Source organism: Nicotiana sylvestris, chromosome 11 (genome assembly GCF_000393655.2).
Source record: "Nicotiana sylvestris chromosome 11, ASM39365v2, whole genome shotgun sequence".
NCBI lineage: Eukaryota > Viridiplantae > Streptophyta > Magnoliopsida > Solanales > Solanaceae > Nicotiana > Nicotiana sylvestris.
The window spans coordinates 79,422,376-79,447,521 of record NC_091067.1 but is presented as its reverse complement, the minus strand read 5'-3'; the positions used below and the strand labels follow the sequence as shown (position 1 = coordinate 79,447,521).

Here is a 25,146-nt window from a genome sequence, read left to right as displayed (position 1 = left end):
TTTTGAATGCCTTCGTACAATCTTCATTGAAATGGAACTTGTCATCCTTCTCCATAAGTTTTCACAAAGGGTTTACCACCTTGGAAAAGTCTTTGATAAATCCGCGATAGAAACTTGCATAACCGAAGAAGCTTCTCACTCCATTCGTGGATATACATGAGGCAGTTTAGAGATCACCTCAATTTTAGCCTTATCTACCTCAATACCATGCTTTGAAATTCTGTGGCCGAGGACAATGCCTTCCTCGACCATGATGTGACAATTCTCCCAATTCAACACTAAATTCGGTTCCTTACATCTAGGCAATACCCTATCCAAATTGTTCAAGAAATCTTAAAAAGAGTTCCCAACCACGGAAAAATCATCCATGAAGATCTCAAGAATATTCTCCACCATGTCGGTGAAAATAGCCATCATACACCGTTGAAAGGTCATCAGTGCATTACACAACCCAAATGGTATCCGAGAGAATGCGAAAGTACCATAAGGACATTTGAAAATGGTCTTATCTTGGTCCTCGGGAGAAATAAGAATTTGATTGTAGCCAGAGTATCTATCAAGGAAGCAATAAAAAGCACAATCGGCCAATATGTCAAGCATTTGGTCAAGTAATGGAAGCGGAAAATAATCTTTCTGAGTTACTTTGTTGAGCTTCCTATTGTCCATGCACACTCTCTACCTGGTGACGGTTCTTGTGGGGATCAATTTATTCTTGTCATTTGTTACCACATTCATGCCCCCTTTCTTTGGGACACATTGCACCGGAGAGGTCTACGAGCTATCGGAAATGGGGTACATAACCCCAACATCCAACCACTTGATTACCTCCTTCTTCACCACCTCTTGCATTGCTTCTTTTAACCTTCTTTGATGTTCAACGGAGGGTTTGGCACCCTCATCCAAAAGGCGGGGCTTATACCCCTGATATTCGTCAATGTCCACCCGATTGCTCTTTTTCTCCTTTGCAACACCTTCAATGTGGACTCTACCTGCATGTTAGTCAAACAAGAAGAAAGAGTAACCGGTAAAGTAGAAGAAGAGCCAAAGAATTCATACCTGAGATGCATAGGCAATGGCTTTAACTCCAAAGTAGGAGGCTCCTGGATTGAGGACTTTGTTGCGAGGCTCATATGTTTATGACCCCATGCCTTGCAATGCATTCACACACTCCACATAGCCTTCGTTCTCCTATCATCATCAAGGTTGAGCAAAACATCTTTCAATTTGTCCTCAACATTCAATGTGGCACTAGCATCATCAATTATCACATCAGTCACTAAACCCACGAACATAGAAACTTCATTTCTATTTGGGTTCCTCATAGATTTGCACACATGGAAAACCACCTTATCGTCACCCACACAGAAAGTAAGCTCCCTGGCTTCCACATCAACAAGAGCCTTCCCCGTAGCAAGGAAAGGTCTACCCAAAATGATAGGCACCTCATAGTCCACTTCACAATCAAGAATCACAAAGTCCGCCGGGAGGATGAACTTGTCAACACGAACCAACACATAATTAATAATACCCAAAGGCCTCTTCATTGTTCGATCCGCCATTTGCAACCTAATGGATGTGGGTCTTGGTTGCCCAATTCCCAAAGTTTTGAACACAGAATATGGCATCAAGTTGATACTCTTCCCAAGATCACATAATGCTTTGGCAAAGTCGGCACTTCCAATTGTACATGGGAGTATGAAAGCGCCCGGATCTTCTAACTTAGGATACATTGAGTGCACAATATAACTCACTTGATGCGTCATCTTGATTGTTTCACAATTCATCGATCTCTTCTTTGTCACCAAGTCCTTCATTAATTTTGCATATCCCGGCATTTATTCCAAGGTTTCAACCAACGACACATTAATGGACAAACTCTTCATCATATCGATAAACTTTTGAATTGGTTCTCACTGTTTTGCTTTTCAAGCCTTTGAGGGTATGTAGGAGGAGGCCTTGGCGTTGGTTCCTTAGCCTTTGGCACTACCAGTTCCATCATGGCAATTACGTGTTCCCTAGACGGATTCACTTCTTCTTACGTCTCCTTCACACTTTCATCAATATCAATTCTCACTTTTTCATTAGCTTGGACCACTTTTCTTGGTATTTCATTTTCTTGAACCACAACATCTTTATCCACAATTCTTCTTTGATTTGAGCTGGTTGCATCTCCACCTTTTCCACTTCTAGTAGTCATGACCATATTATGTCCCATATTATTCCCACCCTTCAGGTTCACCAACAAATTACTAGGTAGTGCACCTTAGGACAAGCGGTCAAAGCTTGTGAGATTTGGCCTAATTGAACCTCCAAATTGCAAATAGAAGTGTTGTGAGAGGCTAATTGAGCATCAAAGTAGGCATTCTTCTCCATCATCTATTTAAACATATTCTCAATTCTACCCATCTCATTGTTAGAAGAGCTCGAAACATGAGAAGGGTTTGGGGGAGGGGGTGTAAGGCCCCGAAAAACTTCACTATGTAAATTAAGATTTTGTGGTGTCAAGGTAGGCTAATATATTGCATTTTCGGAGTTTTGTGTTGAACAATGCGTTAGGGAGTTGAAATTTTTAATTATGGTTAGACCAGGCTTTAGCAAGGCTAAAGCCAGGCTGGACCAGGCTTTAAGCTGACGAAGCTTGGATAAAGCTAGGCTAGACCAGGCTTTAAGCAGGTGAGGGCTGGATAAAGCCAGGCTAGACCAGGCTTTAAGCTGGCGTGGCCTGGATAAAGCCAGTCTAGACCAGGCTTTAAGCTGGCGACGCTAGGTCTGTAGCCTGGTCCGGAATCTTGGACTATCCATTCTTCTATCTTTATAACCCAACCCAACTTCATTAAATACACGCAATGGGTCATTTTTGAGCAAATATCTGATGTTATAGAGTGAGAGAGGGATCCCTAGAGTGAGAAAATGATCTCTATTAAATTATTCTTCAATTCTTACACAAATCTTTGAAGATTAACAAGGAAAACACACTAGATCTTCATCCTTGAGGTAAGATTCTACACCCTAACCCTTTATTTCGAATTTTAACTACAAGATGTGTAATTATCAAGAAAGTTTGTGGGTATTAGAGTTTTTATCTTGCTTGCATGTGTTATCAACATGTGTACGAACATTATTGAGCTAAAAATGTTTAAGGATGGGTTGAAGGTTGATGAAATCCTCTATAAAAGGACCTTAAAGACTTAATGCACACCTAGTGTTTGATGGAATGCTCAAACGAGCTAAGTTTATGAATATCTTCCTAATTTGTATTCAATTTTGTTATATCTCAAAATAGATTGGGAATTCTAGGATTTTCGGAACATTGTAGTAACTTAAGGGAAAACTCAACTTGGTATGTGGGATAAACATTATCTGTTAGAATTGAATTCCATAATATTTCCGTAAGTTTAAGTATGATCAGTCCAAACCCCTAAATTCTACATTCCGGGTTATCCCCTATAAACTCATAAACTTGACTATGCCGAATGAGCCTTATATTGAACGATAAATGATTAAAGTATGAGTTGCTTATTAAGAATGGTATGGCTTTGAGTTATATTTTAAATGAAAACTGGTATACCAACTAGGTGAGTTAGACTCAATATGCTTAATACTCCTAATTGCTCGTATGTGTACTAAATGGCTTGATTAATTGGGCCTAGTTGATGATAAACTAGAAAGATGTTTGAAAATGAACTAAATGTATTGGGGAAATAAAGCATGTATAACATCTATAATTGTGCCTAGTGAGGCCTATGAAATGAGAAAATATATGAAACAAATTACGAAACGAGCCTCGACTCAACTGTTTTAAGATGACTTCAAAAAGAAGAATTTGCCTAAAAGCTATATTGAGGTGTGTGGCTAAAACCCTCTCTTCTTAGAAATTGCATTCCCATGGTGTCCATGCAAATGTTGTAAGTTCTAAAAATTGATCGATGTAGTGGTTGCTATTTAAAATGAAATTGTGTTGCAAGAATATATGTGCAAGGTGTGTCTCAATGCTTTCATTATGATATTTGTCTCAATGCTTTCATTATGCTATTTTTTCAATTGAGGATCTGTGAAGAATGTGGAACATGTGCTAAAATGCCTAGACTCAAGTTGAGTTTGAACTGAGATTGTTATGCCGAATTATGTGAAATCCTCTCTATGTTTACGACTTATAATTGCTCTCGTATGTGCCTATTATCTTGAAATGGAAGGTTTAATATTGAAAGTGGCAATGATGTGAAATATGGGGGAAATGAGCTTGGGTTATGAAATGTGGCCTAGTGCCAAGTATGATGTAATAATTGTGGCCCCAAGTGCCAATGAATTGATGTATAATATGAAATAAATGTGGAATGAAATGATTGATAGAAAATGGAAATGTCTTAAGTAAGACGGCCTAGCCGATCGGGCCGTGATCGGATGCCATGCTGCACACATGGTGTTACTGTGCTAACATTGAAACTGGAAAGTGACAATAAAATTGTGATTGAGGTCCATGTCTCAAATGAGACAACCTAGCCGATCGGGTCGTGATCGGACTCCGCGTAAGAAAGCGGTGGTATTGTGGATGATGGTGTAACAATATTAAAATATCCCAACCTAAGGTTATGGAAAATCATTTGGAATTGTTGAATAGTGGTATTGTTGATAGTGGTATCATGAACTGCGGTATTATTGGTACTAAAGATCTCCCAACTAAAACTATGTATTACTTTTGTTTGTTGAAATTTTTTATTTTTCAATTGGGCATTTGGATATTATTGATTGTGACTTGTTGTTTCCATGGCTTTCCTTTTATTGTATGGTTATTCTATTTCAAAAGATGATTTTTAGCTTTACATACTAGTACTATTCGACAGTACTAATGTCCCGTTTGTCGAGAGCGCTGCATCTTTAATAGATGCAGGTGTTTCCACAGTAGACGACATTGATTAGTGATAGCGGTACACTCCTTTCAGCTAACTTGGTGATCCCCACTTCATTTCGAGGTCCTGTGTCATTTGGTTATCGTATACTTTGTATTTTAAGGTATAGCAGGAGCCTTGTTGCCGACATTTCCATATTACTCTTCAACTTTACTTAGAGACTCCGTAGGCAGGTTGTGAGTGGTGCTTGATATTGGTAATTAAATTAGAAATACTGGTATTTGGCAAATGTATTTTTGTCATATCTGTAAAAATTGTCATATTTTGGATATTATGGTTGAAATGGCTAATGGAAACAAAATGGAAGTTGTTAATGAAATATTTACAAAGTATAATTAATGGAGTTCATATCCTCTTTATTCATGAATTAGTTTGGGTAGAATGAAACCTTATAGGCTTTCTCACTCGGGTTTACTCACTTTAGCGCCGGTCGCGCTCCTCGATTTTCGGGGCGTGACGGGGGTGTTGATACCAAATGTTTTCCTATATATTTTTAACTCTATGGGTCCCTACAGTACTAGCATATAACTAAGCATGATTTCTAACATGAATCATAGCTCAATTTCTCTAACACATGAAAAATATGCGAATAACAACAAGGTTATTCAACTATACAGTTCCACAAAATCGATCGATTCAGAATTCCTATAGCGCACGCCCACAGGCCCGTCAACCACATAACACGAAATTCACGGTTTCATACCCTCAAAACCAATTTTAGAAGTGGTACTTACCTCAAACCATGAAAATATCTACTCCAACAAGCCATTGCCTCATGAATCCGCCTATGAATTCCTCGAATATAGCCACAAATAGTTCGATACAATCAACTCAAGCTGTAGGAATCAATTCCATATGAAAATGTTAAGTTCTAAAGCAAGAGTTAAAAAGTCAACTTAAAATCCAACCCCTAGGCCCACACCTTTGAATTTTTAAAAAGTTACAAAATTTGAACACTCATTCAACCACGAGTCCAACCATACAAAATTTACCAAATTCCGACACCAAATCATCACTCAAATCCCCAAATTTAACTTTCCAATCCCTTGCCTAGAACTCCCAAAATTCCACCTCAAAAATACACAAACTAGGTGGGAAATTCAATGGGTAAACAATATTATTTAATTAAAATGGTCCCAAGTGACTTACCTCAAGAAACCCCTCAAAATCCCTCTCAAAAATCGCCTTACCCGAGCTTGGAATGTCCAAAATGATTAAAAGCACCAAACCCTCGAGTTTTAAACACCGCCGCACCTGCGTATCCGCTTCTGTGGAGATATACTCACTTCTGCGAAACTCACATAAGATGTGACCTCTCATACCTACGGTCCCAGCCTCTCACCCGCGGGACAGCATGTGCGAACCTCCCTTCCCTTCTACGACCCCATACTGCCTGCCCAAATCCGCTCATGTTGCCTACCTCGCGTAGATGCCATCCGTATCTGCGGAACCTTTTCCGTGCCTATGGCCCATAGATATCCTCCTCCTCTTCGCAGTTGCACATGCTTAGATGCTTTTGCGGCTTTACACCTGTGGCCAATCCCATTGCAGGTGCGATGACACTAGGCCTGTAGAACCAGCATAACACTTAAGCCAATTTTTGACCCGTCAACCATCCGAAATCCAATCAAGGCCCTTTAGACCTCAACCAAGTCTACCAACAAGTCATTAAACACAATACAAATTTAGTCAAGACCTCCAATCACATCAAAATACATCAAAAATACGAATCGAACCTCAATTCAAGCCTAACGAAAATAAAGAAATTCTAGCTTCTACAATCGATGCCGAAACCTATCAAATCACGTCTAATTGACCTCAACTTTTTCACACAAGTAGTAAATGACACAACATACCTATTCCAACTCCCGAAACCATAATTTGATCCAGGAAACCACAAAGTCAACTATCGGTCAAACTTATTAATTTCCAAAAACTTCTAATTTTCTAACTTTCCCCATTTCAAGCTAAAATCAACGACATATCTCCAAATCACTATCCAGATACACTCCTAAGTCCAAAATCACCCTACGGGGCTATTAGAACCATCAAAACTCTATTCTAGAGCCATTTACATATAAGTCAACATCTGATCAACCTTATTTATTTAAGCTTCCAACCTTGACACTAAATATCTCAAGTCATTCTGAAGCTTCCAACAATTGAGTATAAATAAGCAGTAAATGGGGAAGCAGGGATACAATACTCAAAATGACCGGTCAAGTCATTTTACCTACTAGGTATGCCACCCGATAGGGATATTAGTTTTGGCATTAACTTGGTGCGAGACGCTCATCCCATCTCTATTCCACCATATTGCATTGCACCACCGGAGTTGGAGAAATTAATGGAATAACTTCAAGAGTTGCTTGATAAGGGTTTCTTCAGACCGAGTATCTCATGGGTGCCCCAATTCTATTTGTAAAAATGAATGATGGCTCGAAGAGGATGTGTATTAAATACAAACAGTTGAACAATGTTATTTTTAAGAATGCACACAATACTGTGTACTGATGATTTGTTCGATTAACTTTAGGGTGCTAGGGATTTCTCAAAGATTGATTTGAGATCCAGGTACCATTAATTAATGATGTGGGCTTCAGATATTCCGAAGATGGCTTTTACGACCTGCTATGGCCACTATGAGTTTATGATGATGTCTTTTGAGAAGACCAATGCCCCAGCAGCCTTTATGTATTTGATGAACAACGATACCATGATTCCTTCATCATCGTGTTCACTAATTATATACTAGTGTATTCTCGCAACCGAGAGGAGCTTGAGCAACACTTGAGGATCGTGCTCCAGACTTTGAAGGAGAAGAAGCTATATGCTAAATTCCTCAGGTTCGACTTTTGGCTAGACTCAATGGCATTCTTGGCCATGTAGTGTCCAATTGGGGGATTAATGTGGATCCTAAGAAGATTGAGATAGTTCAGAGTTGGTCCGGTCCTTCTACCGCTACTGACATTCAAAGTTTTCTAGGCTTGCCTAGGTATTATTGCTATTTGGTGGAGGGTTTTTCATCCATCACAACTCTTTTGACTAGACTGACTTATAAGGGTTCCCTATTTAGGTGGTCCGAAGAGTGTAAGAAGAGCTTTCAGAAGCTCAAGACTGCCTCAAGTTCTGGTTTTGCATTCAGCATCAAATTTTAATACTATCTATTGTGATGCTTCATGAATTGGCATTGGGTGTGTATTTATACAGGAATGTAAGTGATTACTTGTGCTTCGCGTAAGGTGACGACCCATGAGAAGAACTACCCAGTGCACAAATTGGAGTTAGCAGCCATTGTTCACACACTTAAAATTTGGAGGGAGTATCTTTTCGGCATGTCATGTAAGGTCTTCACACACCACAACAGTCTACAACTCTTATTCAAACAAAAGGATCTGAACTTGAGGCAATGGATGTGGTTAGAGCTACTAAAGAACTATGATAACACTATTCTTTGTCATCCCAGGAAGGCCTATATGGTGGCCAATTCCTTGAGTAGGAAGGCAGAGAGCATGGGGAGTCTTACTTTTATTCCAGTTGAGGGGAGACCGTTCGCATTGAATGTTCAGGCTTTGTCCAACATGTTCGTGAGGTTGGATGTTTCAGAGCGAAGTCGGGTTCTCGCTTACGTGGTTTCACAGTCGTCTTTGCTTGAGCATATCAAGGCACGTCAGTATGATGATTCCTACTTGCTTGTCCTTAAGCACGTGACATAACACAGTGATGCCAATGAGATGGCTATTGGTGATGACGGGGTATTGATACTTCAGGGCCAAATTTGTGTACCAAATGTGGATAGGTTATGGGATCGAATTCTTGAGGAGGCCCATAGTTCACGAATTCCATTCATCTGGGCATCATGAAGATGTACCATGATTTGAAACAACACTACTGGTGGAGAAAAAAAAGAATGATATTTTGGAGTATGTGTCTCGGTATTTAAACTGTCAACAGGTTAAGTATGAGCATCAGAGACCAGGTGGGTTGCTTCAGAGACTTGATATTTCGAAGTGGAAATAGAAGCGCATCACCATGGATTTTATAGTTGGGCTGCCACGAACCCAGAGGAGATTCGACTCTATATGGGTCATGGATAGACTAACCAAGTCTGCACAGTTCATTCTAGTCAAGACTACCTATACTTCAGAGTAGGTGGATTCATCTTCAAGAGATTATTTGCTTTCATGGTGTGGCGGTATCTATCAGCTCAGATCGAGACATGCAGTTCACATTGCATTTTTGGAGAATCGTGCAACGTGAGTTAGATATTTCATCCGCGGATAGATAGGCAATCCGATCATACTATTCAGATCTTGTAGGACATGTTATGTGCCTGTGTTATTGATTTTGAGGGCTTATAGGATCAGTTTCTAACGCTACATGGCTCAGTACTACAACATCTATTAGTCTAAACCCATATGGCTCCGTTCGAGGCCTTATATGGAAGGCGACGTCGCTTTCTGGTTGGTTGGCTCGAGCCTGGGGAAGCTAGGTTATTGGGAACTGATTTGGTATGTGATGCATTGGAGATGGTGAACTTGATTTAGGATCGGCTTCATACAATGCATTCTAGTTAGAAGAATTATGTTGATCGGGGGGAGGGGGTGTGATGTATAATTCATGGTGGATAAGAGGGTTCTACTTTGATTTTCACCCATTAAAGGGTGTGATGAGGTTTGGGAAGAAGGTCAAGTTTAGCCCTTGGGATAATGGTCCTTTTGAGGTTCTTGAGAGAGTGGGTGCGATGGACTACAGACTTGGTAGTGTTCCATGTTTCCATGCTCCAGAAGTACTATATAAATCCCTTACATGTGTTACATTTCATTTCAATGCAATTAGACAAGGATTTGACCTATGTTGATGAGTCAGTGGCTATTTTGGAGAAGCAGGTCCAGAAATTGTGGTCGAAGAACTTTGCATCGGTGAAGGTTCAATGGAGAGGTCAACCGGTCGAGGAGGCAACTTAGGAGACCAATCATAATATGCAGAGCCATTATCCTCATCTTTTTGGCACTTACGGTATGTCTCTATACTCGTTTGAGGACGAACATTTATATAATAGGGGGAGAATGTAACGACCTTATCGGTCATTTTGTGTATTTACGCCCTATTTACCCTTTTGAAGATTACCGTGTGTGTAATTGTGGTTATGTAACTTGCTGAGATTTTAAGTTTAATGTTTGTTAAAATGCCTCAGAATGGTATTTAATGGTTCCAATATGTTCATATGGTGATTTTGGTGTTATGCGTATGCGCAAAATTTAATTTGGAGGTTCCTAGGTTGAATTGGCTCTTTTTATCGAAAGGTGGCAATTAGAAGGTTTAGAAATTTCCTAAGCTTGGCCTTGGGTTGACTTTATGGTTAGTGGGTTCAGATTTTTGTTTTGGGACGTGAAATATGTTTGTTTTGTCATTTGGAACTTGTGTGCGAAGTTTGGTGTCATTCAGAGTTGGTTTGGCAGGAATCAGATGTTTGATTGTGATTTTAGAGATTTTTGAGCTTCATTGGTAATGGTATGTGTTTGGTGTCCAATTCAAGGTTCCGGAACTTATCTCAGTGTTTTGAGTTCGCAAGTGAGTTCATATGGTATTTTTAGACTTGTGTGGATGTTCGGTAGAGAGTACCGGGTGCTCGATTGAGTTTCGGATGCAATATCGAGTGATTTGAATTGTTTCAGATGTTACTAGTTTTTGCACTGATACTGCATGTCTCGCAAATGAAAGATCCTGTTCGCATTTGAGTGGCGGGTAGCGCATTTGCGAGGTTGGCTGGGGGTGGGGTGTTCACTGCGGGCTTTTGGATCGCATTTGCGGAGGGGAATTTGAGCAAGGATGACCACATTTGCGATCATGGGATTAGTTTTGCAAAGGGGACTTACTTCGCAAATGCGAAGCATGTCGCTTTTGCAACATTCACTTGGCTCAGCAAACATCGTATTTGTAATAAAATGGTCGCATTTGCAAACCCATGGTTGCATTCGCGACTTCTACAGTTGAGCAAATAGTGGGATTTCGAGACTTAGTCTTATTTTATCATTTTTTTATCCCTAGACTCGGTGGGAGGCAATTTTAGGAGGGGATTTTCATACAAAGCTATTGGGTAAGTATTTTGACTCCATTTTTATGTTATAACATGATTATTTATGAATTTTAATATCTAATCCATGAGATTTGAAGAGATATTTTGGGGGATTTTGACTGTGATTTGAAAAATTAAAATGTGATAATTGAGAGTCGAATTGGACTCAGATTTTTTAAAACCAAAATCATATTTGGACTCGTGAGGTTATCGTTAGTCGAGATCTACCTTTTAGCTCGGGCTTTCACTGATTGGGCCTGAGGTTGACTTTTGGGATTGCGTAAAGATCTTTACTTTATTAATAGGAATTGATTTCTCTTGCATTGTTTGATGTTACTAAGTTATTTTTACTATAATTGTGTCGTGCGTAGGTAAATTTTTAAGGAAAAACATATTTAGAGTATTTATTGGTGCTATTTGAGGTAAGTATCTTACCTAACTTTGGGTAGAGGAATTTTTCCTTAGAACTTGGTCTAATTTGCAAAAATTGGGCTATGTGATCGATGTGTATATAAGGTGACGAGTGTGTACATGAGCGTATGTGTGGAAATTAACTGGATTAGACCTTAGGCTATTAATATGCCATGAATTAGGGTTGTTTGTTATATAAAACATGCCTTGTTGTTGAAAACTCCACGTACCCTTATGGTATTGATATGATTCTTTTATAATTGCTGTGGTGTCGTGGGATATATCCTATTGTGACTTTGGTATGGTTGTTTTGGTGACATTGTAGAACTTGGGAATGTGTTGTTCGAGATAATTGTTGTGTTATGAATGATATGTACATGCAGTGACACAAGGGTGGGATTCCATTATTAATGTGCATGCGGCGAAATAAGGATGGTTATTTATGTGCATGTAGTGACATAAGTGTGGCATTCCATTATTAATGTGCATGCCGCGACATAAGGGTGACTTGATGGGGATTGATATGAGATATATCGTGTGTGATTCTTATTATTGTTTATGTGTTGGAACCGAGGGTTGATGTTTGACTAGATTCGTGTTTTCATTAAATGACTTTCCCGTGTGTTTTATGAGTTCTTGGTGGAATTTGATATATTATCACATGTCCCGGACCCATTGATATTTTGTTGGGGAAAGAAGAATATTCCATTTTGAGTTATTGTTACACATCCTTCGAGGTGGTTAATATTCGTTCTTTTATACTTTTTGTTATCTTTTTGTGTTGACATCTTGCACAAAGTGTCTTGACTTAAATCTTGTCATTACTCCACTGAATTTAGTCTTGATATTTATTGGGTACTGATTGTGGTCTACTCATACTATTCTACCTATTTTTGTGCAGATCCGGGTGCCTCGGATCGGGCTGGTCACTCGATAGTCGAGCCAGAGCTGTGGAGACTTCAAGGTTTACCTGTTGTCCCTCTTGTAGGCTTCAAAGTCACTTTGTATCATTTCCTTACTACTGTTTATTGTATCCCAATTAGTGTTGTATTTTGAGACTTCTTGTGCACTCTCTATAGTGCTTGTTACTCAGTATTATCGGTTTTTGAGATGTATGATTGTTATGTTCCTGTAATATTATGTTATGACATTTTGAACTTTGTATTTAATATTCAAATTGCTATTTTCCGTTGATCTCATTATGTTGTAGGCTTACCTAGTCTTAGAGACTAGGTGCCATCACGGCCCTTAAGATGGGATTTTGAATCATTATAGAGGGTTTGAGGGGAAAATGACTATTTTGATGAGCAAAAAAAGGCAAAAGAAAAGAAAATTTGAGTTTGTATATATAAACCAAAGAGTGTTTGAATACATGAAAAGATGGGCTACCCATAATACTACTTACTTACAAAGAAGTTTTGATTAATTTTGAGCTAATAACTTCTTCTTTATCAAGTAGTGTTTCTTCTCTTTTGCAGGATTTTGATGATGTCTTTCCTGAGGATATTCCTAAAGTTCTATCACATTTGCGAGGCATATATCACCAAATTGACTTTGTGCCCGGAGCACAAATTCCAAATAGGTCTGCTTATAGGAGCAATCCAAAAGAGACAAAAGATCTTCAAAGGCAAGTTGAGGAGTTGCTCAAGAAACGCTTCATGAGAGAAAGCATGAGTCCTTGCACCGTTCTCATCCTATATGTACCCAAAAAGGATGAAACTTGGAGGATGTGCACAGATCATAGAGCCATAAACAAGATAACAGTAAAGTATCTTCGGTCACGACCCAAACCGATGGGCCGCGACAGGCACCCGGTACTTTACTCAACCGAGTACCAACGTAATGTATCTTCTTATTACATTATCATATACACGTGACATACGGGCCTAATAGGCCAACATAATCATTTATAAACTCAAAACATAGGCCGACGAGGTCGTACACTCTTTCATGTACACGACATATGTCTACAAGCCTCTAAGAGTACATAAATGTCATAAAGATCGGGACAGAGTCCCGCCATACCAAACAATACATGTCTAAATCATACTGACCAAACAAGCAACTCTGAAGCAAATGGAGCGCACTAACATCTTCCGCTGAGCTGATAGCCTACATAGAAGTATCTCGACCTGTCTATCGGGACCTGCGGGAATGAAACGCAGCATCCCCAGGCAAAAGGGACATCAATACGAATAATGTACCTAGAATGTAAGGCACATAAATAAATACATAAGAGACATGGAAGAAATATAGAGTACATGACTCAACCTGCAAGTCTGAATAACTTTGTAAATCATGAAATAATTATAGTATCATGCATATACATATAAATGTCATGTCATGCATAGGTACATGTTTCATAACATCATCAGCCTCTGAGGGCATCCCATCATATCATCTTGGCCACTATGGGCAAATTATCAACGTATACCAACTGATCAGGTAGTGGTGCGTATATAACGCCATAACATTTCCCATATCCCATATATATATATACATACATATATATGCGTATATAACACCATCTAGTCACGGGTCAATGTACATGAATGCAATGCATGAAAAGTACGTTACTAAAATCTTTCGAAATGTCATAAGACCATTTTGCCTTTGAGTAATATCATAAAGTAACCTCGTTTCAACTTTCGTATTTTTCTGAGACCCATGAACAAATGATAAAATATTATGACACATGGAAATTCAAGAACATAGATACCTCTAATACTTTTATGAATAGAGTCATTCATGAAATTTGTGTATTTGCACGACTCATTCGTATCGTATGGATCATGCCAAAAGAAAGAAGGGATAGCCTTAACATACATATTCCTTGAATTATTTGCACGAAATGAAGCTTCTGATTCTTTGAGATATGAACAAAATTCTTGTTTGACTTCTATGAAACTTGAACAAAATTTTCTTCTATTGAAGCTTTAAAATGCTTCTGCCTCACGTCCTTGGTGCTAAGCCAAGACAGATTATGGTTTTAAGGCTTTTACAAAGAATTACTACTAAATCCCATGGATAAGATCCACAAGTCTTATTAAGACTTAAGTCATGGTTTGGTTATTACATAGTAGCCATCTGGCAAAGTGACTAAGAGTCATCTTTTGTCTATTGTGGCTATATGCCACGTGGAAGGGTGGGTGAAGATTATTAATCTTCACCCACTTATTAGTTAACTGGGAAATGTCCCGTCCCGATAATTAATCAATTACCCGCATAATTTAAAAATTATCTCAACTTAATTAAATTATACTCTCTTTTAACATACCTTGTAAACCTTATGGTCATGTAGTACCTTGTATGTCACTAGTCCATAAATACTGGGTATTTTAGCTTCGGCCATATTTCATCCCAAAATGCCAAATTTCAACGAAATTCATTTTCTTCGACTTGCTTCCCCTCAAACCTTCACAAATTTACTGATCATTTGTGAAATAACATAATCCTTATGATCTCCAAATAATCTTTTACTTGGACTGATGTCAATTACCTTACGATAAATTCAACGTACAATACTGGAGGGTGCAACATCGTCGTAACTTAATACTGCGAAGCGTAACATCCCGTAATGTAATACTGCATGACATAATATCGACGTAGTATTGATGCACGTAACATAATCTACCCCTAATAACTTAACTTTTTATGTAACACTACCGATAGGGTTCACATTTCATCAGGGAACATCTGAAATGATTAGACTGATCCACCTGGGGTGATACCATTATTCCATGACCGTATCTCCCAGCATCCTAATGTGATTCACCTTATGTGGGTCATGAGATCCCTTTCTTTTCTTCATTAGATCATTACTTAATCGAAGGCCCAGACAACATCCTTTATCTATCACAATTATACCATCATTCTATTACTAGGGAAACATTCCATCTCTTCTAAACGCTATTAGTCTTAGACTTCTTTGAGTTCATTCAGGCTGTAGTGAGCTTTTTATTTAGAGAAACCATCTGCTCTTCTTGTTTTCATGGGCTTAATCCTGAGGACTTATCCATTTTTGTTACCTTCTCACTCACCCGTTCTTATCTTTACTCATGTCTTCTAGAACCTTGTCGCTTCACCATACAATAGCTTGTGACCTACACGTATCTATTTATATTACTTGCAACCTTTCAACTTGCTTGCATCATAGATTTCCTTATGTCATTTTGGAACATCAAGTGAAACATCACATCGTCTCTAACTCTTCATTACTCTCTTAGTCATGCTTTTCGATACCTAGACCATAGGCTGGAAGATATGCTACTGACGATGCCTCTATTATTTTTAGATACTGAATCCCCGCGCTTCTAGCCTTTTATCCAAAGTATGGACTATTCACGATCTTCTGCCTTTGAGTATCTTGTACGTTGTTCACCTTTACCTTACTTACCTTAAAATCTTGCATCATATCTTTTATCTCCTTCATGACATCCCTTCCACCTCTAGTGGATACGCAATCTAGTGGGAGCTTCGTACTGACTTCTTATGAGGCTGATACTTTTCTAATCGGATCGTAGGGCCGTTATAGAATATGGTTATTGTACTATCCCTTTTGTACCTCTGATACTAAGATTGACCCTGTAATGTGCTCAATCATGATTTCTATAAATTTCTGGGTCCAATAATTAGATTTCTGATTTACTTCGTTGTTGTAACTCTTTAGTTTCCACATTCTTCTGGTCAACCTTTATGTAGGCTTAAGCTATCTCCTGATGTGCAATTCATGGTATTAGTTATTATGTTTAGCCTTTCATGGGTGCTATGGAATATCCATGATATAATCCTTTTACAATTCGATCTATAACCTTGGCTCAATTTTTCTTTTAACTTATACCAGAATCTTCCACGGTTGTATATGTTGCATCTATAAAACTCCAAACTCTTAAGTGCGTCCATAACGTAACTAACTCTGAATCATTGATCGAATAATTCCTTTTGTTCCTTCTCAGCTTTCTTTAAACGTAAGTTGTTACTTTTCCTGGTCTCTCTTCCCCCTTTCGTGTGCACACTTAGCTTATCTTAGTGCCCACTCATATTGGAATTCCATACAACTCATATGATCTTGGATATCACTTCTGATTTTACTTCCCGTTCATTATCCACGGTAGGTGTAATTTTCTTATGGAGTGCATATACTGTTGTTGTGAGACTGTTGTTATAAGACCATTCCCTCCTTAGGTTACTGGGCTTAGGTTTTAGCCTTTTTCCTTACTTTCTCAGCTAGTCTTTCATTGTAGTATTTAGGGAGGACCCTCTGACTCTTGTAAAGCTATGAGCTTATTACAGACCTTTTGATGTCCTTTCTTCCCTATAATTATTCGTAGTTACTTATCTTCATGCCCTTGTGATTGTAGGGTTGCCTCTGAACTTGTATTTTGACTGTCTTGCTAGTGGCACTCTCAAGTATTACAATGACATTACTACGAGGCTGAATTCACTATATTGGGTTTTACTATGCTTATCTTGCACAATCTGTTGATTCGTCTATAACCTCCTATCTAGCCATAACTAGACTCTTCCTGAATCAATTGCTAACTAGTCGTTGGCCCATTCTCATATCAATATTCTACGTAATCTTTCTTGTGTTATTTCCTTTGTCTTAACTTGCCTCTCGCACTATCTCCTTATCCTTCAATAAAATTTCGGGCAGGAACCCTTACATCCTCTCGTACTGGCTCCTTATCCGTCAATAACATTTCAGACAAGAACCCTTACTTCCTATCCTTGACGTCGTATTTGCATAATGTTTTGGAAGCGTAGCATATATGTAGGCTTTGGATAATTGCAATCTCATCCCTTTTTCATTTTTTTCGCATTCTTGCCATTCCATAATTACTAGAACCACTTAATTCTGGCTTAATGCCATATCATTCCATATTCCCATCTTTAGGGGAGTACTAAGAGTTGGAGCTACGATGACCTACCTACAGATATTTTACCTCTTCATCTTTATCCTCCTTTCACATCATTGATGACTCTTGCTCGCCTTACGATAATCTTTCTGTACCAAGGATAATCAAATTTCTTAATCTTGAGGGTGACACTTAGTATAACTGACACATACAGTCCATTAACCTGAATTTTGCTCACATTGCTTACTTTAGAAAAGTTTCTTCTTGAATAACCATTCTCTGAATTCCTTATGAATCTTCTTCTGTTGTCCATTCTATTATCACCGGAATAAAATTTGAAATTCTCATGATGCCCACTATTATCAATCACTCAGTCCCTAATTCATGTTTAGTGTATCTTGTTCACCAATCAATACTATTTCTATTACTCTGGGGTCTAACTTTTCCTTTTGGTAATTGCGTTATAGTTTCGAGCTTATTTCTCGAAATGAGGGCATGACTCTATGGCCTATACTCTTTTGTTGTCCTAAGGCCTGTCACCTCTTGACTCTTCCTTCATTTGACTATAGATTCTATAATACTGCCATTATTTGATCTACCATTGTCATCCATGTATCATAACTTACTCATAATGCTCCATTAACTCTTTTCTTATTTCCCGCTAACATTTATGCCTATCATTTTATTTTAAAAACTCGAACAAGACATTCTTTTGGTTTTAGCTCCCCTTTACTCCATCCAGTGGCTCATTAGGTTTCTTAACGTTCTGGCTCTACTAGGGACGCGAGCCACACTAAGGTAATATTTATTCCTTCAAGGCTTTCAGTGTTTATATTTATAGTACTCATATCTAGATGTACTATTTTAGAGTGCACCATCTAGGTGTCTCACAAGGAGATCTATTAGCACATTTGCAATATCCTTCGGAAATGTCAACTAACGCAAACAATCAGTTTACCATTTTGGGTCACTCTAACCTCAGCTGGATCCTATTATCTCGTACTTTTCTTAATCTACAAATGTTAGCCCCGAAAAGGGTAAACTAATATGGGTATGGCCAATTATACATACCTCTATTACTGTTGAGGGTAACTCACAATGCTTATATTTTTTTGCCGGAACTTTAATATTGATAATCTTCATTAACAGGGTGCCTCGTACCCATCTTGACCCTGCTTCTTTTACTTGTTGAAACTTGTGTCTCCCTCTTTATTCCTTTTTACCGTAAGAGTGGATAGACATTCTTGCCTTAGGGATCCTTATCAAGAAGCTTACACATATTAGTATATACATGATTTGCTGAATACCTCATATTTATCCATCATAAGCATGATGCAAAAATTGAGTTCCTCTGACTCAACTCTTCCACAGCTATATCTCTTACCAACTGTCTTTCTAGATGTAGGTATCGTCTTACTATAAGTAAGATAGAATTTAGGAAACTGAGTTCTTACAACTGAGCTCTACCACACGATCTAGAGTAGGAAGAAAGAGTGACAATCCAAAATTCCTCGTTGCCTCCTACTTATAGGTGTGGTGCACGACACACCCATAAACAAGACTCTACTAGACACGGCTTGTAGACTCCTTAGGACAGAACTGCTCTGATATCATTTTTGTCACGACCCAAACCTATAGGCCGCGACAAGCACCCGGTACCTTACTCAACCGAGTACCAACGTAACGTATATTTCCTATTACATCATCAAATACACGGGATATACGGGCCTAATAGGCCAACATAATCATTTGTAAACTCAAAACATAGGCCGACAAGGCTGTACAATCTTTCACGTACACGACATATGTTACATCTCGCGATTTTCGTATGTTAAAAATTTTGTTTTTCAGTTAACCGACGTAGACTCGAGAATGAGATCTTCTTGACATTAACGTACGTACGCTATTTATAACAAGTGATAAATAAGTTTTATTAAGGATAAAGGAGTACACAGATTAGCGAAAATGAGTTTCGTTGGGAGTGGCCAATTTGGAATAAAATACGGGTCGAGCGATAATACCCAATAATTATGAACTAGCACCATGCAAGGTACCATATGGTCATGGTAATATATTATATAAAGTATACATAAAGTATATTAAAATAAATAGAATTTTGAGTAATTTGGGGCAATTTTTAAATTATGCGGATAATTGGTTAATTGCCAGATAACAAAATATTACCCAGTTAACTAATAAGCATACAAAATTTAATCAATTACACAAAGAGAATGTGGCAGCCCCATTTTTAGAAAAAGGTGATTTATTACTCACCTTTACATGTGTCACAAGCTAATTTACAAAGTCTTGGTTTTATCAAATAAAGATTGGTGAGCATTTAGAATTGATAAGCTCAATTCATTCAAGATAAAACAACAATATACATTTTTCCTTAAGACCAAAACGTGAGGAAGCAGAAACAATTCATTTCAACTCTAACCAATTTTCTTCCAAGCCTCACTCCAAATCAGATCAATTCGTTCCAAAATTTTAGGAACTAGAAACAAATTTTGTCAATGAATCTTTAAGGAGCAGAGGCAAGTTTCGTTCAATCAACTAAGGTTTTCCAACGAAATATTATATGAAGTTTTTCTTACTCTAGGTATGTTAAGGCTATGCTCTTCCTTCATTTTGCATGATCTCATCATTACACAAGTTTGATAACGAGGCATAAGGAAAAATTCATATCCCGAAATTTACGTATATTTTGCTTGTCTCGCAAATTACGTATATTTTTCTAGTGTTTTAAGTTACAATATTCTCCTTATTGGGACTTCATATTTAATTGCGTATTTTCTTCTTCCGGTCAAGAGAGTAAAGAGTTTATACATACAATATTAAAATATTTTTATTACTATCGAGCTATATTCGATGGGCAGGCCCCTATTGGGCAACCTCTGATCAGATGGTAAGTTATATATACCGAGCCTGCTGTGGCCGAACACCTATAAGCGAGCCTAGTTGGTCGAGATACTGAGCCTAGTATGGCCGAGCGCTTATGAGCGAGCCTACTACGGCAGAGCAAATATATATGTATACCGAGCCTTATAGGGTCGGACAACTATTTTACTCACTTTATTAAGAGAGATGAGTCAGTATCAGCAGATGAGCATATCTTCAGATTTTCTTGACTCCAGTTGTTTTCAATTATTATATTATCAATTAAGTTTCAGCTTCAGTATATTGCCTTACATACTCGGTGCATTATTTCGTACTGATGTCCCTTTCTGGGGGCGCTGCATTTCATGCGTGTAGGTTCAGACAGACAGACGGGTAGACCTCCTCAGTAGGTGTTGCCCAAGTTTAGCTTTGTCGGTAAGCTCCCCTTCTTTCGAAGTTGCCGGGTCTAGTAGTGTAGTGTGTATCTTGTGTTTATATGTAGATAGGTTATGGGTAGGTCGTGGCTCTGTTCTGATCACAGTACATCTATCAGTAGAGTCTTGTAGACATATGTTTTTAGTTAGTGCAATATATTGGGCCTGTAGGCCCTGTATGTATATTTTGTTGGCTTGTCAGTTGTAGTAATTATGACGGCCTTGCCGGCCCATCCTTATGTTGACATTTAGTCAATGTTAGTCTCTATTTAGTTTTTATATTTTGCATCGCACATTATCTTGTAATGTGGCCCATGGAAAAAGTATGACATTACATGTTCGGAGACTCTTAGTCGCAAATGATACGCAAGGATAAGTGAGGCACTGACTGCCGGTCTCACCCCTAGGCTTGGGGCGTGACAAAGTGGTATCAGAGCAGTTCTGTCCTAGGGAGTCTACAAGTCGTGTCTAGTAGGGTCTTGTTTATAAATATATGGTACACCACATTATATAAGCAGGGGACTACAGGGTATCTAGGAATTAGTTACCCTTCTTTGAAATCTAAATCATGTTGTAGTAGCACTGAGTTATATAAAGTTTAAGTTAAACTTACGTGTTCACATTTGCATGCACAGATGTTGGTAACTAGGAAGACTACGGCTAGCCAAAGGAGAGAAATAGCAGTAGGTGAGGGGACTAGCAGGGTACCCTGAGCAGATGGGGCCCAATCGGAGTTGCAGGGAGAGACCCCTACCCAGCAATTACCAGCTCCTCCACCACCTGAGGAGATTCCTAGGGAGACCGCACATCAAGTTCCCCCTCCGCTTCCATCAGATCAAGACATGAGGACTGCAGTGCATTTGTTGGCATAATTGGTAGCCACACAACAACAAGCTAGGGCATCTGCTAGTATAGGACATTCTGAGGGATCTGGAAGTTCAAGGGTCTGAGAGTTTATTGCTTTGAATCCCCCAGAGTTCACAGGGACAGATCAGAGGGAGGACCCGCAGGATTTCATAGATCAGCTTCATAGGATCTTTCGGGTTATGCATGCCATAGAGAAAGAGGAAGTTGAGTTAGCAGCTTTTCGACTCCGAGATGTAGCCATCCTTTGGTATGAGGGATGGGAAAGGTCTAGGGGGCGTGATGCACCTCCTGCTATTTGGGAGAATTTTTTAGATGCCTTCCTAGACAAATACTTACCACGAGAGATCCAACAGGCCCGACTCGATCAGTTTATAGCCCTCAAGCAAGGCAATATGAGTGTTCGAGAATATAGTCTCCATTTTGACACATTGACCAGATATGCACCATCAATAGTTGCTACTATGCAGGATAGAATCAACAGGTTTATAGCAGGATTGGCCCCAGAGTTGACCGAGGCGTGTGCCACCGCAGTATTGCCAGATAGTATGGATATCTCCTGGATTGTGGCATTTGCCCAGAATATAGAGAGGTGTAGGCATCGGCAGCAGATTACGGAAAGGACTGAGTCATGGCAGCGTAAGAGGATGAGATTTTCTAGGTCTTAGGAGTAGTCTCAGGGTAGTTACAGTCCCTAGTACTCCGAACGGCCACCTAGACCTCTACCACCTCAGCTACAGGGTTACAAGTATGACCGTTATACTCAGTCAGGACTAGGTGAGAGCTCCAAGGCGTCAAGTTTGCAGCGACAATGAGGTTCAGTGCATACATGACTAGTTCCGCCGCGGTGTGCCATTTGCGGTAGAGGACATCTGGGCCAATGCTGAGCCAATTTAGATGTTTGTTATACATGTTGACGTCCAGGGCATATGATGTGAGATTGCCCAAATAGAGATTATGGGGGTATGGCACAACCAGCAAATTCAACAAAAGGATCAGCTATGTCCGTGCATCCTTCAGGGCACGAGTTGTAGTCTTCGGCTGGTAGAGGTTGAGTCAGAGGTAGAGGGTCCAGTTCAGGCGGTAACCAGAATCGTATCTATGCGCTAGCAGGTTGACAGAACCAAGAGTCCTCACCAGACGATGTGATAGGTATGTTGACCATTTGTTCTCACAATGTTTATGCCTTGATAGACCCAGGATCTACTTTATCATGTATTACCCCATTTGTCGCGAGGAAATTTGGTATAGTGCCTGAAATAATAAGTGATCCTTTTGCGGTATCTACATCTGTCAGAGAATCGATTATCGCTAGATTCGTTTACCGAGGTTGTGCGGTATCAGTTTGTGGACGTCACACCTCAACCAACCTAGTTGAACTAGAGATGTTGGATTTCGATGCTATCATGGGCATGGACTGGTTGGCAGCTTGTTATGCCATAGTTGATTGTCGAGCCAAGGCAGCTAGATTTCATTTTCCGGGTGAGCCAATCCTTGAATGGGTAGGTAATACAGCGACACCTAGAGGCGGGTTTATTTCTTATCTGAAGGTGAGAAAAATGATCACAAAAGGGTACATTTATAATATTGTGCGAGTTAAAGATGCAGATGCTGAGATACCTATACTTCAGTCTATTCCAGTAGTAAAGGAGTATGCGGATGTATTTCTAATTGAGTTCCAGGTATTCATCTAGAGCGAGAGATTGATTTTGGCATCGACTTGCTTCCGGGAACGCAACCAATATTCAACCCTCCATATAGAATGGCACCTTTTGAATTGAAGGAGTTGAAGGAGTAGTTAAAAGATTTACTAGAGAAAGGTTTCATTAGACCCAATACCTCACTGTAGGGTGCACCGGTACTATTTGTACGGAAGAAAGACGGCTCGCTAAGGATGTGTATCCATTATAGGCAACTGAACAAGGTAACTATTAAGAATAAGTATCCCCTTCCAAGGATAGACGACTTGTTTGATTAGTTGCAGAGAGCTAGATGCTTTTCAAAGATAGATTTGAGGTCAGGGTACCACCAGGTCAGAGTTCGCGAGAAAGATATTCCGAAGACAACCTTTAGTACCCGATATGGCCACTTTGAGTTCCTTGTTATGTCCTTCGGGTTGACAAATGCACCTTCCATATTTATGGACTTGATGAATAGCCTATTCTAGCCATATTTGGATCTGTTCGTGATAGTATTTATTGAGGATATTCTAGTTTATTCACGTTCAGAGAGTGAGCATGTGGATCACCTGCGAGCAGTACTCCAAACCCTCCGTGATAATAAATTGAATGCTAAGTTTTCTATGTGTGAGTTCTAGTTAAAGTCTGTAGCATTCTTGGGGCATATTGTATCTGATGGAGTTATAAAGGTAGACACTCAGAATATTGAGGTTGTGAAATCATGGCCTAGACCTACCACTCCGATAGAAATTTGTAGCTTTCTAGGCTTAGCAAGATATTACTAGAGGTTCATAGAGGGTTTTTCTTCTCTTTCAACACAAGTAACAAAGCTGACGTAGAAAGCGATTAAGTTTCAGTGGATAGAGGCATGTGATCATAGTTTCCAAGAGCTTAAGAACAGGTTGACCTCAACACCAGTTTTAGCACTTCCATAAAGTCCAGATGGTTATGCCATGTATTGTGATGACTCAAGTGTCGGGTTATGATGTGTCCTGATGCAACATGGGAAAGTAATTGCATATGCTTCAAGGCAGTTAAGGAAGCATGAGCGGAATTATCTGACCCACGACCTCAAATTAGTTGCAGTTGTCCATGCACTTAATATATGGCAGCATCATTTATATGGTGTTCATGTTGATGTGTTCACAGACCATAAAAGCCTGCAATATATCTTCAAGCAAAAAGAGTTGAATTTGTGACAAAGGCGATGGCTTGAGTTATTGAGAGAATACGATGTTAACATTCTCTACCATCCACAGAAAGCTAATGTTGTAGCAGATACCTTAAGTCGTCGATCTATGGGTAGCTTAGCACCTGTAGAGGCCGAGAAAAGACAATTAACAAGAGAGATTCATCAATTGGCTTGTTTGGGGGTTTCGGTTAGTAGACTCTAGCAATGCAGGAGTTGTACTCCAAAATATTGCAAAATCATCTCTCATAGTTAAAGTAAAGCATATGCAGTACGAGGATCTAGAGTTAGTCAAGTTGAGAGAGCGGGTTCCACAACAGAAGAAGCCGTTGTTAGAACTCATGGGATATGGGGTTCTGAGATACATGGGTCATTAGTGTGTTCCAGATGCAGCAGGGCTACGAGACAGGATTGTGTCAGAGGCACATTATTCATGGTACTCCATTCACCCTGGGTCGACGAAGATGTATCATGACGTTAAGGAGGTGTATTGGTGGAACGATATGAAGAAGAACATTGTTTATGTCGCTGAATGCCCTAGTTTCCAGCAGGTGAAGATAGAGCACCAGAAGCCCGGAGGGCTAATGTAGACTATAGAGATCTCAACATGGAAATGGGAGGCGACAAACATGGACTTTATCACGGGTTTACCGCATTCTCAACGTAAGTTTGATTCCATATGTGTGATAGTCGATAGGCTCACGAAATTAGCTCATTTCCTACAAGTCAAATCTACTTATACAACAGAAGATTATGCAAAGTTATATATTAAAGAAATAGTGCGACTACACAGAGTGCCAATATCTATTATATTTGACCGTGGGGCCTAGTTTACAACACATTTT

At 39.2% G+C, this 25,146-nt stretch overlaps 1 protein-coding gene across 1 annotated transcript; it reads left to right on the top strand.

The window, feature by feature from the left end:
- Window positions 1-9,516: 9,516 nt before the first annotated feature.
- Window positions 9,517-24,891, top strand: LOC138881214 (uncharacterized). The gene is made up of 8 exons (XM_070161423.1): window positions 9,517-9,646; window positions 9,747-9,835; window positions 12,876-13,160; window positions 21,205-21,256; window positions 21,545-22,072; window positions 22,628-23,115; window positions 24,372-24,491; window positions 24,679-24,891. Exons 1-8 carry the CDS (start codon window positions 9,517-9,519, stop codon window positions 24,889-24,891), a joined length of 1,905 nt encoding a protein of 634 aa, XP_070017524.1.
- Window positions 24,892-25,146: the final 255 nt, after the last annotated feature.